The sequence below is a fragment of the Typopeltis vanoorti genome, chromosome 3 (genome assembly GCF_054136105.1).
Source record: "Typopeltis vanoorti isolate ZY-2024b chromosome 3, IOZ_Tvanoo_1.0, whole genome shotgun sequence".
Lineage (NCBI taxonomy): Eukaryota > Metazoa > Arthropoda > Arachnida > Uropygi > Thelyphonidae > Typopeltis > Typopeltis vanoorti.
Genome location: NC_143551.1, coordinates 93,064,957 through 93,079,209, shown reverse-complemented (window position 1 = coordinate 93,079,209; position 14,253 = coordinate 93,064,957). Strand labels below are relative to the sequence as shown.

At 35.3% G+C, this 14,253-nt stretch overlaps 1 protein-coding gene across 1 annotated transcript in view; it reads left to right on the top strand.

Annotated features, from left to right (window-relative positions):
* The window catches only part of LOC150108389 (polynucleotide 5'-hydroxyl-kinase NOL9), a 148,310-nt gene that overhangs the window by 54,822 nt on the left and 79,235 nt on the right, over positions 1 to 14,253 (top strand). The window contains exons 5-6 of the mRNA XM_090415794.1: positions 11,220 to 11,319; positions 13,053 to 13,150. Of these exons, the coding sequence (XP_090271920.1) occupies positions 11,220 to 11,319; positions 13,053 to 13,150 (198 nt within the window). The remainder of the gene's footprint in view (positions 1 to 11,219; positions 11,320 to 13,052; positions 13,151 to 14,253) is intronic.

Sequence of the window (14,253 nt, the reverse complement as noted above, 5' to 3'; positions counted from 1 at the left end):
CTACTTCTGAAGATCCCCCTCTCCCAGAGCCTTCATCTCTTTGCCTTATATCAGTTCTCTTTCACCAAAACTGGCAAAAATTCTCAAGAGGTCGTTTAACTTCAGAACTTGCTTTACTCCCAAAACTTCGTTCAACACTTAGTAAACCTAAAGAGAAACATCTACCAACTCAGTTTCCAGGAGTATACAAGATTTTATGTGATTGTGGAAAGCCATACTATGGCAGACTGCTAAATCCATTCTTCTACATTTGGAAGAACACCGTAAAGATATCTCCTACAACAAGACTAGAGCCAGCACTCTCTCTAGCCACGTTCTCTTTTCAGTTAACTCAGACGAAGGCCACCAACACATTGTGAACTGGACGCTATGATGAGCTCGAGAGAAAGATTGTCAAATCTAGAGAAATTTCTCTAGATTCTTCCCATATCAACAACAGCCTAAATTTCAATCTCTCTGATGCACATGTTGCCTCTGTTCAGTATTGGTGCACTCGTGACAGCGCGTACTCTACTTAGTTTATTTGGAACTCAAGCTCGCATTTTGTTTTCAAACACGCTACTGTCTTTTGTACTTGTTCTGTTAATGCAATTTTAAGTCTCTGTAATTTTTTATATACTTCTTTGATTGTGATACCTGAAGATGTTAATCAATTCAACGAAACTAGTAAACTAGTAGTATCTTTTCAAATATACCATGTCATCTCTTTATCTCTCGGTATCAGTCATTAAAACTTTTTAATATATATATGTATATATATATATATATATATATGAAAAACTAATAAATGGTATGAGACCTAACAGAGAGTCAGGGAAACTAAATTATTTTGAGAGTTTATTTTTCACTTAGTTAGACTATAATAAGTTTAGTTTAATCCTTTATCCAAGTGTGAGCAAACAAAGTTTGCGCCTGAAAGTATCTTCAGGACTGGGGTAGGGTAGTGCAACACCAGGCAACTCGTTGCAAAGGTGGAGAAAGCTCTCATCACCCCTATCTCAGTATCTCCCATAATGCAAAGCACATCTCCTTGCAGATATGTGTAATGCTATGCATTAAGGCAAGGCTATTTAGCAATGCATTAAGGTTAGGATGACCTCTTATTGCTTCAGCCTTTGTATCTCCACTACTGGGCCTAGCTCCCACTGACGAGACCTCAATAAAGGTCGAAACCGGTATGGGTAGTGGCCCTTGCCATAATGCATAGCATTACACATATCTGCAAGGAGATGTGCTTTGCATTATGGGAGATACTGAGATAGGAGTGATGAGAGCTTTCTCCACCTTTGCAACGAGTTGCCTGGTGTTGCACTACCTTACCCCAGTCCTGAAGATACTTTCAGGCGCAAACTTTGTTTGCTCACACTTGGATAAAGGATTAAACTAAACTTATTATAGAAACTAAATTATAAAGGGAGGAATGGTGTGAATATGAGTATAAGAGCGATAATGGTATATAATTGTGTTAATGATAGGAATAGAATACAAAAGAACATTCAGGTATATTATTTTGTTTGTACACGAATGCTAGGAGTATCAGAAACAAAGGGGTAGAGTTTGTTGCCTTAGTGAATATGTTGCGACCTCAGATTGTAGGAATTACTGAGACCTGGCTATCAGAATCAGACCTACTAACTGGTATCGAGTGTCACGGGTACAGTATTTTTAGGAAAGATAGGAGAGGTCGTGCTGCTAATGATACTACTAACAATATTTCATGTAGCAGTGAGTTTGAAGCCATCTGGTGTGAGGTGTAATCTAGCAAGACAAATTTCATAGTGGGGTGTTGTTACAGACCTGGTGGATCGGTTGCTGGTGATGAAGAAATGCATCACCAAATAGAAAAGGTGAGTGCAAAAAGAGTAATCATAATGGGAGACTTTAATTATCGAAATATTGATTGGGTAGCAGTAGAATCTCATGAGAAGAATGAAAATGCATTTATTGAGCTGTTGCAGGACAACTTCCTCAAGCAGCATGTGACAAAAGGAACTCGAGTTCAAAGAGTGCTAGATTAGATTATAGTGTCATTTCAGTTAAAGACATAACTATTCTGCCTCCAGTTGGTGACAGTGATCATGCGGTACTCACTTGGGAAGTGACTAAGTTTATGAATGTTCCATTCAGAAAAGGTTACATGCTGAATTACAAAGCAGGAAATTATGACCAACTGAGGAGTATACTGAGTTCATTGGAATCGGATCGGTTGCTGGATGGAAAGAATATCAACAGTGCATGAGAAGCATTTAAACAGTACTTAAATGTTTCCCCATGCATAAGGATGATGTCCATTATGAAAATTATAAGCAGCAGGCTAGAATAGTCACAACTGTTGTACAGAAAGCAGTCTGATTATGAAAAGAAACTGCTCTGCATACTAATGACAACCCACGAGAATTCTATCGATATGCTGCAAGTAAAAGAAAGAATGAATATGAAAGAATAACTCTTTTAAATCCAGATGGCGTGAGGGTTACAGATGCAGGAGAGGTTGTTCAGTTAATGTGCCCAATTTGTGAAGCTATCAACCTGGTGAACTCAACATTGAGCTCACTGTTACCTCTTCACTAGATGAAGAAATGCAGGTGTGTGTGTGAGGCCGAGGTATTAGAGCTGTTGCACAAACTGAATAAGAATTCAGCAATAGGGACTGATGGAATATCAGCACGTGATCTAAAAGAGTGTTCAGCTGAACTGGCCATTCCTTTGACCAGGATGTTTAATATGAGGTGGCGCAAAGACCGATGTATCCAACTATTGACCAATTAGTATCTCAGGAGTGGTGGTAAAGATTTTGGAAAAATTGGTTAGGGCCCATATTCAGAAATGTGGTTGACAGTGAATCTCTACTTTGGAATGAACAACATGGGTTTACTAAGGGAAAGTCATGTTTTAGCAACTTGCTCGCATTCTGTAACAATGTTACCATTGAACTAGACAAGGGGAATGGATACACCATGATACTTTTGGATTTTACTAAGGCTTTTGAAAGAATACAACATGGCAGACTACTGCATAAATTGGAGAAAATGGGTTTGGGTTATACAATATTAGCACGGATAAGAGGACTGCTAACTGGCAGATATCAAAAAGTGGTATACAGGGAATCTGAGTCTGCAAGGTTTAAGGTAACAAGTGGTGTACCACAAGGATCAGTTCTTGGTCCACATTTCTTTACTCATAATCATCATCAAATATGTACCTTAAGGGGATTTACAGGATATGATAGTACTACATGAAAAATTTACATCATTACTAACTTCCTATATACAATTTTCCTCCAAATCAGTCTGTTACTTGTCAACACTCCAATATTATCAGATCTTATATTTCTATCTATCGTCTAAGGCACATTGTACCATATCAGTCCATATCGTGGTCCTCCTCTGAGTCGTTTTTCCTGCCAACCTGGCAGAGAACACTTGTTTTGCTAATCTTTCCTCGCCCATTCTGTTTAAGTGACCATACCACCTGAGATTAGCTCTGCTAATGCATTCCTGGATGCCAACAATGTCAAGTTCTTTCCTAATATCATTATTTTTAATATGATATTGCCATTGATGCCATCTGTTCATGCCTCTAATCTTTTTCAGGACTCTCATATCTATGGTCTCTAGCCATTGGTCAAGTGTTTTACTTCTGACCCGCTCTCAGATCCATAAGTTAAAATAGGGTTGAACACTGTCTTGTATGCAGCTAATTTAGTGTTCCAACTAATTTCTCTCTTATTCCATATGAATTTATTCAATTGACTTCCTACCATATCAGCTTTGTTGATTCTGTTGTCTATTTCCATATTTAATTTACCACCTTCAGTAAAAATCGTACCTAAGTAGCTAAAATGTTTTACTTCTTCCACAGGTTCCCCGTTTACAACACAATTGACATTTTAAACAACTCTACCTATTTTCATTGTCTTTTTAATGCTGACCTTCATACCATATCTATTACAACATTATTCAATTTAGTCAGGGACTCTTGCAAACTTGTAGCAGATTTATTTAGAAGCATAACATCGTCCGCATAAAGCAAAGAGCTGACATTAACACCTTCAATTGTGATAGCATGTTTAATACCACTTTACTTCATAATGCGATCCATATAAATAATGAATAACAGAGGGGATAATGTACATCCTTGTCTCACACCATATTTGACATTAAACCATCTTCCTGTACTTCATTCAATTCTAACTACCGACTTAAAACTCAAATACAGACTAAGTATTGCTTGATATAATGACCCATTGACACCATATAACTGTGGCGTATTGAATAGCTTCTCTCTTGGCACCTTGTCATATGCCTTTTCCAAATCGACAAAACTTAAATACAGATCTTTGTTATATTCCCATGCTTTCTCAACTATTTGTGGTAAAGTGAAGATCTGATCCTGACAGCCTCTATTTGGCCTGAATCAAGCTTGTTCTTCACCAGGCTTTTCTTCCACAATTCTTCTCCACCTTTTCTCAAGTATGCTTGCATAGATCTTGCCAGGAACACTCAGTAGGGAAATATTTCTGTAATTCTCACATTCAGTTTTATTTCTCCTTTTTATATATGGGTACTATTAGAGCTCTACTCCAATCATTGGGAATTCGTCCCTCTGTCCAGGCTTTCTGAACTATGCAGTGCAGCCACTGTAAGACTTCTATACCATCATATTTCACCATTTCTGGTCGAATATCATATACGTCTGCTGCCTTTTCACATTTCAAGCCTCTGATGACTTTTTCTACTTCAAGTATGGATATGTATTCCTGACTGTATGCCTGTTGAATGTTTTTTACCACTGTGCTATCTCTGCTTGTTTCATTTAGCAATTTTTCGAAGTAATTACTCCATACTTCAAGGATATCTTTTTCTCCCATTTTCATGTCACCTTTATCATCTCTAACTCCTTTTACAGCACTCTTTCCTCCATTCCTAAGCTTCTTCAACAACCTCCAGAATATTTTTCCACCTTCTTGATATTTATTTTCTATATTCTTGCCAAAGTCCTCCCATGACTTTTGTTTAGCTAGTTTTACATAGCGTTTAGCTTTCTTAACATTTGTCTCTGCATTCTCTAAGAGCACAAGCTGATATTTGCCAGGAACTTTTGATAAGCTTTCTTCTTTCCCTTCATTGCCTCTTTAACTTGCTGTGTCCACCAGGGATTTCTGATTTTTCTATCCTTGCAGACAACCTCACCAGATGCCTCTCTGGCAGAATCAATCAATTTTTTGAATCAATCAAAAAATTGATTGATTCAGAGCTTGCCACTGAATCTCCAAGGTTTGGTTCCAGTTCTCAAACTCTTTCATTTTTTCTTCAATAATTTTTGTGTATATTAGTCTACAGTTCACATCCGAGAGCTGCTCAACTTTTATTCGCTTTAAAACTTTCTTACATGGGATTCTTTTTAGTATGAAATTCAGTTTTATCCTGCTCAAGACTAAATAGTGATCACTTCCAATTTCAAATCCTCTGTACATTCTGGGTCCTGTACCAAGGAGAAAACTTCACTATCAACAATAACATAGTCAATGAGAGTTTTCTTATTACTTGCCTCTTCTCTCCTTGTGAATTTGTGCATTTTTATGTTGGAACATGGTGTTAGTAATAACCAGTCCATGTCCTGAGCAGAAATCCAACAGGTATTTGCCATTATTATTAGCTTTGCTCTTTTCTCCAAATTTTCCCAAAAATATTTTTGTATGTCTGACAATCATTTCCTACTCTGCTATTTAGATTCCCAACAAGGACCAACTTTTCCTTTTTCATTTTGTCAGTTGCTTTTTCTAAAGCATCAAAAAATTGCTCCACTTCTACCTTACTAGAACCTTCTGTGGGACCATAGGCACAAATAAGTCTCATTGTCCAATTTCCCATTCTGATATTTGCCCACATCACTCTACTTGAGACTGCCTGCCATTCAAGAAGATTAGCCTTGTATTTTGTGTTGAATACTATGGCTACCCCTTCTTTTCCTTGATTGCCATTTCCTGAATATAACATTTTGTATTTATTGTTCAGAAAGATCTCACCAGTTTTTGTCTTTTTTGTTTCAGTCACCCCTATTGTATCGATGTGGTACTTATCTAATTCCTCAGCTAGCTCCATTTCTTTGCCATTCAGGCTTGTTATGTTGATAGTACTGATCTTTAACTCTGGTGATGTTGAGTAGGGGGTGTGCTTTCAGATTTGTTCCAGTAGCTGACTTTTTGCTGTTCACCCTGGTTCCCTGGCAAAAACAACAGGGGCTTTTTTTAACCTGGTGACTCCCCAGCCGGCATGAAATTTTGTCATGTTGTACCATCATTTTGTATATTGGTTTAAGCCAATAAGAATACAATTTGGTCAGCTAAATCCTAAATTGCCAGCCCATCCTCGTTCATTCAGTATCCAGGTAGATACCCAACAGCGTGCACCACAAGAAGGTGAGGATTGGACATTAGGTCAGAAGCCCTGGTCGGTTCTCTGCATTCCTTTAAAGGCTATGTGGAGGTCTCCTCTCAGTTATACAGCTTTGACCCTTAAGCACCCCTTTTGTTTAATCTGTACATTAATGATATTGGGAAGGATTTGACAAGCGACATGGAGTTATTTGCAAAGATAGGTAGGGTAATTTGGAATGCTGCTGATATGGAGTCTTTGCAGAATGATTTGAATAGTCTGGAATTGTGGGCATGGGAAAATGGGTATCAGTTCAATGTCAGTAAATGTAAAGTCATTCACTTCGGCATGATTAGATATCCAATGTCGTATTATATTGGTGGGATTAGGCTAGAAGAAACTGATGAGACTAGGGATTTTGGAGTGTTAATAGATAGGAAGTTGAAGTTTAGGGGCCATGTGGCAAAGATTGCAAATACAACTCAAAAAATAATTGCAATGCTGAAATGAACGTTCACATGTACAGATAAGAATGTTATTTTGCCTCTTTACAAGGCTTCACTTGGACTATTGTGCACAGGTCTGGTCTCCTGGTTTCAGTTGTGATTCTGATATATATTGGAGAGAGAGTACAAAGGAGAGCGTTAAAAATGATATCAGGATTATGGAATGCTGATTATGCAGACAGATTGAAAATTTGTAGACTGCAGACACTAGCAAACAGGAGAAAGAGGGGTGATATGATTGAGACTTATAAACTTCTGAAAGGGTCATATAGGATTTCAACTTAAGGAATTTTTCAATTTATGGAGGTTAGGAAAAGGACGAGAGGGCATTCTTGGAAGCTGAGAATGAAGGCCACCAAAAAGGGTGTGAGGGCTAGATTTTTCTCTCAGAGGGTGGTGCATGATTGGAATGGATTGCCATTGGATTTTGTGAGTGCAAGCAGTGTGAATGATTTCAAGAATAAGCATGATAGCTGGTGTGTGTGTAGTATGTGGCCTCCCTCGATGAGTCTCTGACTCCCTGGAGGTCTCTCTTAATAATAATAATATACTGTATATGTCGGCGTATAAGACAACTCTCAAATACTACAGAAAACCCCTCGAAATCATGGGTTGTCTTTTACAGCGAGTATAAAAAGGGAAGCTTAATTTCTTGGATGAACATTTAGGTAGTTACAATACATCGTTACATAAGAAAATAGGCAGTGTTTATAAACAAATCAGATTAATTTTTTGTTACATAAATTTATTTAATATGTTACAATAAATGTGAGTCTTAAAAAACAAATAATAATTATTGACCTCAATTTTCATATTAATTTTCTTCATGATCTGTTGAAAATAGTTCTTCAGATTCATTCTTTAAATGATCATCATATGGATCCCAGTTTGAATCTGGTAAATTGATTTCGTTTTCATCGTCATCAGTGTCCCACAACAGATCATCTTCTGTACCATCGCATAATATTAGAGATACCACACTTTTTAAATGATTTTATTACAGTCTCTACTTTTAGCAATACTCTCTTTGGAAATTTTTTTTTAAATATCTTCTTTCTTCCTCTATTCTCTTACCTACTTCTCGGTTATGTCGAACTTTCTTGCAGCAGCAGCACAGTTATTAGTTTGCTTTGCCATTTCAATTAGCCTTATTTTAAATCGAGCTTCATACTTTCTTCATTTTGTTGCTGGTTCCATGATTTTAAATGATAACAATTTTAATAATCCTAAAATTTAAAAAAAATGCAAAATTAATAATTAATTAAAATTGGGGCTAATCACTTTTAATTAGAGTAATTTGCGTAAATACTAAATCTGTGCTATGCAAAAAAATAACGGATATGCACAGATATAAAAATAATGGATATAACAACAATACCTATCGTTGCATTAATACAAGAAAGAAGAAACTGGGGGGTCATCTTATACAACCGACATAAATTTAAAACCTAAAATTTAGGCCTCGTCTTATATGCCGGTCATCCTATATGCCGACATATATGGTATATATTATATTATATTACTGAAATATATTTTATTTAATTACTTGAGCATCACATGTGATTAATAACCTACATCACTTTTGTACATCTGCACGTACACTCAGAAATTTATTTTTAAGCGTAATGGAACAATAATTTCTTTTTATACTGATCTGATACACAAGAGGTTCAACCTATAGTATATAAGTACCATGGACAGTCAGAAAGTTGAGGAGAAAGAAGAACCTTGTTAACATTGTATTTGAAGACCTGATTACATTCTTGAAACTTAGGAAAAAAGGAAATCTGTGGCAAAAGACAGCAGTAGAGGGAATGAAGAAAGGAAGAAAATTTTATTGACTGAGTTTGGAGTTTAACTGTGAAGGAGTGTTGAATAGCCACTGCACATTTTAACAGATTTAGATGAGAGTGGGACAATTACCAATATTAGTAGTGATGGACAGTGACCATAGAAATATTTGCAGAAAAAGAGCAACAGAAACTGAGCTAAAGAAAGTGAATTGAATTAATGAAAGTTAGTTGTTAATCATCTTAATTGTCCTCTTGACAGGATTTTTAGAGAACCCTTATGGACACCACTTGAAATGTGAGAAAGCAGTATTCAATGATTGCATAGATTTGTGTAGAGTTAACAGTTGTTCAGAGATAAAGAAATGTCTGGAGAAAAGAGAAAAACCTAATTCCTTGAATGTTTAGCAGATGACATTTATACTAAGAAATATTTAAATTAGAATTATCCCAAGAAGAAAGAAACCTTGTATTGTCTGAATATTTCAATATATCAAAAGTATGACTGGAAGTTATAAAGGATTGAATTTTGCTGACATTGAAATTAACAAAGTTATTAGAACACAAAAATTGTATCCAAGGTTATATGTATGGCAAGTTGGGATTGGCAGATCATATTCTGGATACTCCTTCACATAGGATTAAACGGAGGAAAACATTTGTATTACATTGAAGTTATTATAGTTAATAAAAGTCTGGCTATTAGGTCTTAAAATGATACTCTCCCCAGATCTTTGGTAAATTAATGCACCTGCTTAATAAACTGCTTAGCGCTTCATTGCTGATGCTGATTCAAGAATAGCTAAGCAGTTTATTAAGCAGGTGCATTAATTTACCAAAGATCTGGGGAGAGTATCATTTTAAGACCTAATAGCCAGACTTTTCTTTATTAACTTTGTAGTTATCTGACCCATAGAGGATCCCATGTAAGAACATTAAGTGTCAGCTACAATTTAAATTGTTTCTACAATTACTTGGTTTAGTGTTATGTGCCTATCACAGTTATCATTGTGCTCTGATGATGCTGGGTAGAAAACCAGTAAATTTTAGTGAGTTTAGTAAATGTATTTTTTTCCCTCTTGGTGTTGTTTGTACCATTATATATTATTATGAATATGTTTATTTTAGTATTGGTGTGAATATTTTTCGTAATCTACTAAATTCAGCATATGCACTCTTGCCTTTTGAATCCTTATATTAACATCTGTAGCTGCTCTCCATCTGTGAATAAAACACTATCGAGATATGTAATATTTGAAACAGTATCAATTTTTTCATTTCATTTCTACTTGGTACGTTGTTATTCACATTGATTCTAATCTTTTTTTTTTCATTTTGTTTATATTTATTTACAAACCAACTTTCAGTAATTCTTGTAATGTGGTTAGCTTATTCTGGATATCTGTGTGTGTGTGTGTGTGTGAGAGCAATTAGACATACATCATCATCATCATCATAGATATACATAATCTAGATCACTCAGAATTTTATTTATTTTCCATGATATTCTTCTGATATGTGTCATTTCTGTTCCTTTTAAAGTATGATGATCTGACACTAGTATAAATAATAAGGGAGATAGTAGACATCCTTGTCGTATTCCAAATATGAAAAGATAATATGAAAAGATTGTGATAAATATCCATTATGCAGCATCTGGCATTAGAATTTATTATAACCTTCCTTTATAAGATTTATTATCTTCTGTATGTCACTATGCTAGCCTTGTTTATTCGTTTATGTATTTTCATATTTAATTTGCTATTTCTGCTGAAAACTGTGCCTAGATAAATAAAATATTTTACTTGTTCTAGGGGCTTCTATTGAGAATGCTACTGACGGTTTCCATGTTTGTACCTATTTTCATACTTCTTGGTTGGTTTTTATTGCTGATTTTCATACCAGATTTATAACATCAGTTATTTAATTTGGCTAAACAATATAGCAAATTTATTTAAGATTATAATGTTATTTGCATACAATAAAGAACTAAGTTGAATATCAATTTTGTTTAATAATATGGTATATAGATTACAGATAACAAGAATAAGGTTCCATTTACTAGCTAGCAAATTTTTATGCAATTTATTATTATTTTTTTCCCTTTTGCACACGTCTTTGTCAGTTAGCTTTTGAGATGTTTGGTTCTTGTTTTCGAACTCCTTTACTTTTTTTCCATAATAATATTTGTGTATTTCAGTCTTCAGTTCATATAGGAGAGCTGTTTGACTTTGATTTCTTCAAAACTTTAGTACACACATTTGTCTTTTTAATAAAATACTCATTTTTATACTTCCTAGCACTAGGTGGTGGTCACTTTCAGTTTCAAATCCCCTCTACATTCTTGTACCTCAGACCTTTATGTAGATATTACTAACAGTAATAATGTAAGCAATAAGACTCTTATTTTGTATAGTTCCTCTCCACATGAATTTATGTACACAAAAATGTGCATAAATTCACATTGAACTTAATTTTAGTAATGACTAATCAATGTCCTGAGCAGAATCTGTTCATTTTGTACATAACTTGTTTTAATTTTATAGGGTTTGAAGAAAATCCTTTGCCAAGGGTGCTTGTGTCGGGAGGTAAAAATTCTGGAAAGTCATCGTTAATAAGATACTTAATGAACAATGCCCTTAAGGTGTAAGTAATGATATAACTTAAATTATTAGCTGTTTAAATTTAACTATTACATTGTTTTATTAATCAGTATTAAATTTCATTATTGTGAGAAACAATAATGATAGCTATTAACAACTACTTCATTGAGACACAAGTTCAAATGTATTTTTGGGAGCAGAATATCCAGTCTATCCTTGCCTTCTCTCCTCCTTCTCCATCTGTTCAAACCACAACAGTCTTCCCATTGAAATCGGTACATTTGTGGTGCATCTTTAGTCGATAGCTTTCCCTTCACAAAATCAACAGGACCCCCCCCCCCTCCCTCCCTCCCAAAAATCCCAGAACATGAAAAAATACATTGCCATACCCCACATCTGGGACACTTCAAGAAAGATTGCATTCTTAAAAGGTATAACATAGAAACATCCTTGAGGCCTTACCAAAAATTGGCTACCCTTATCTGCTCACCTAAAATCTACTTCACCGTCTGTACCATCCTGGGATCTGCAGTATCCTTTGCTCCTTCAAACAGGAAGAACTCTAGAATCCATCTAGAGGAACACAGAAAATATGTCATCTACACTGCAGTCATTCTGGGAGATCGTGCCATGGATACATATGTGGGCTCCTACAATGCCATTTAGCATTGTAGAAACCCACCATTACAGTCAGTCTGTGTTTTCCTTTCTATTATTGTGCCTGTATGCACATGCACAGTATATATCTCTTTGTGCCCATGAAGATGCCTTGGTGACCAAGGCAAAATCTACTTCCTAAAATCTACTTCACCATCTGTACCATCCTGGGATCTGCAGTATCCTTTGTTCCTTCAAACAGGAAGAACTCTAGAATCCATCTAGAGGAACACAGAAAATATGTCATCTACACTGCAGTCATTCTGGGAGATCGTGCCATGGATACATATGTGGGCTCCTACAATGCCATTTAGCATTGTAGAAACCCACCATTACAGTCAGTCTGTGTTTTCCTTTCTATTATTGTGCCTGTATGCACATGCACAGTATATATCTCTTTGTGCCCATGAAGATGCCTTGGTGACCAAGGCAAAATCTACTTCCTAAAATCTACTTCACCATCTGTACCATCCTGGGATCTGCAGTATCCTTTGTTCCTTCAAACAGGAAGAACTCTAGAATCCATCTAGAGGAACACAGAAAATATGTCATCTATACTGCAGTCATTCTGGGAGATCGTGCCATGGATACATATGTGGGCTCCTACAATGCCATTTAGCATTGTAGAAACCCACCATTACAGTCAGTCTGTGTTTTCCTTTCTATTAGTGTGCCTGTATGCACATGCACAGTATATCTCTTTGTGCCCATGAAGATGCCTTGGTGACCAAGGCAAAATATTCACTTAATAATCTGATTAGCTAAATAAATTTAGTTAGTTAATTATTAGCTTTTAGACATCTGTTTTATTCCACTAAACATCAACAAGAATAACCAATGATCAGAGCATCCATACCAAATTACACGTAGGTGTGAGGAACTTTTATAAGGACTTCTCATCTGATGGTGAAGTGGCAGGTTTTTAATTCAGCAGAATGGGCAAACTGACTAAAACATTTCTCATATTCACAATTAAGGGGAACATTATTTCTATAAATTGTTTTTTTTTTCCTTTTTTTTTGACTTATTACATGCTGATGACTTTATTCAGCAGCTTCATTTATTTATTTATATTTTGAAGGTGCATCTGTTTATCTCTATAATCATCAATATATTTAGGTGTGATGTAGTATATCACTTGGAAGGGGATCCAGGTCAAACAGAGTTTACTCCTCCAGGCTGTGTTTCACTTACTCGTATCATAACACCTCTTTTTGGTAAGTGATTTGCATAAATGAATTCAAATATCAACATATGCTTTTTAGTACATTATTTAATGGCAAATTTTCTAACGATGTTTAAGATTATCACACTTAATATGTATTTTAATTTTTATTTTAAAATGAATAAAAAAAACGTAACTGTTTTTCCAAAATGCTGTTTGATAGTTAATTATACAACTAGTATTATAGAAACTGGATTTATTGTCATTAAAAGGAAACTTTACAAAATTAAAAATAATGAAATGACCAATAAGTTTTGCTTTACTAGTAATAGCTGGTAAGTTGGATCAGGTTTAGCATATGATAAATGCTCAGTGTTTAAACTGTATTCTTTGCATTATGTATGTCCCTCCTAAGATAGAAACTATCAACTGTTGAGTAACAAAACTTATCATTCATTATATTACTGTTAATTTTGTGTAGTTCCCTTTTAATGATGTTAAAATATCTATTTCTATAATATTAAAAAAATTGCTGTATTTGCATAATTATGCTCTCTGCTCTTTGAAATAGCCTTCTTCATTACTAAAGAATTATGACCTACAGTTAACTATATGACATTTATTAAGGAGCTAATATTTTGCTGGAATTCAAACTAACATACAGAGCACAAATAATTTGTTCAAGTACACAGACAGTAACATGCTTAAACTATTTGTGGAGTCACTTAAGGGGCTAAAGCTAGATAACTGAAGGGAGAGGGATTCTTATCCAGTGTCCAGCATCATCTTCTCATACTGTGTCCATTATTTGGACAAGTTATGAGCTCATCCTCATTTTGTACAAGATCCATGGGATACCATGGATCTTGTACAAATATGGATGAGTTGGCAGTTTGGGACATATCTGACAAAACCATATTCTATATGAACTTACAGCACAATCAAACATGATTGTACTATATGATGAAAATGATGTACTATATGATGATGATGCTTTTTTTGAAAGCTGGCAGGAAGAGCCCAAGTGGAAAGGGAGACATGGCATAGGGAGAGTGGATGTTGGAAGTAGTAGTGAATGTGTGTGGGGGATGATCAGCATAGAAATGGAATAGTTTGGGATGTGAGTGGGGTACTTTGAGTGGACGTATGTGATAT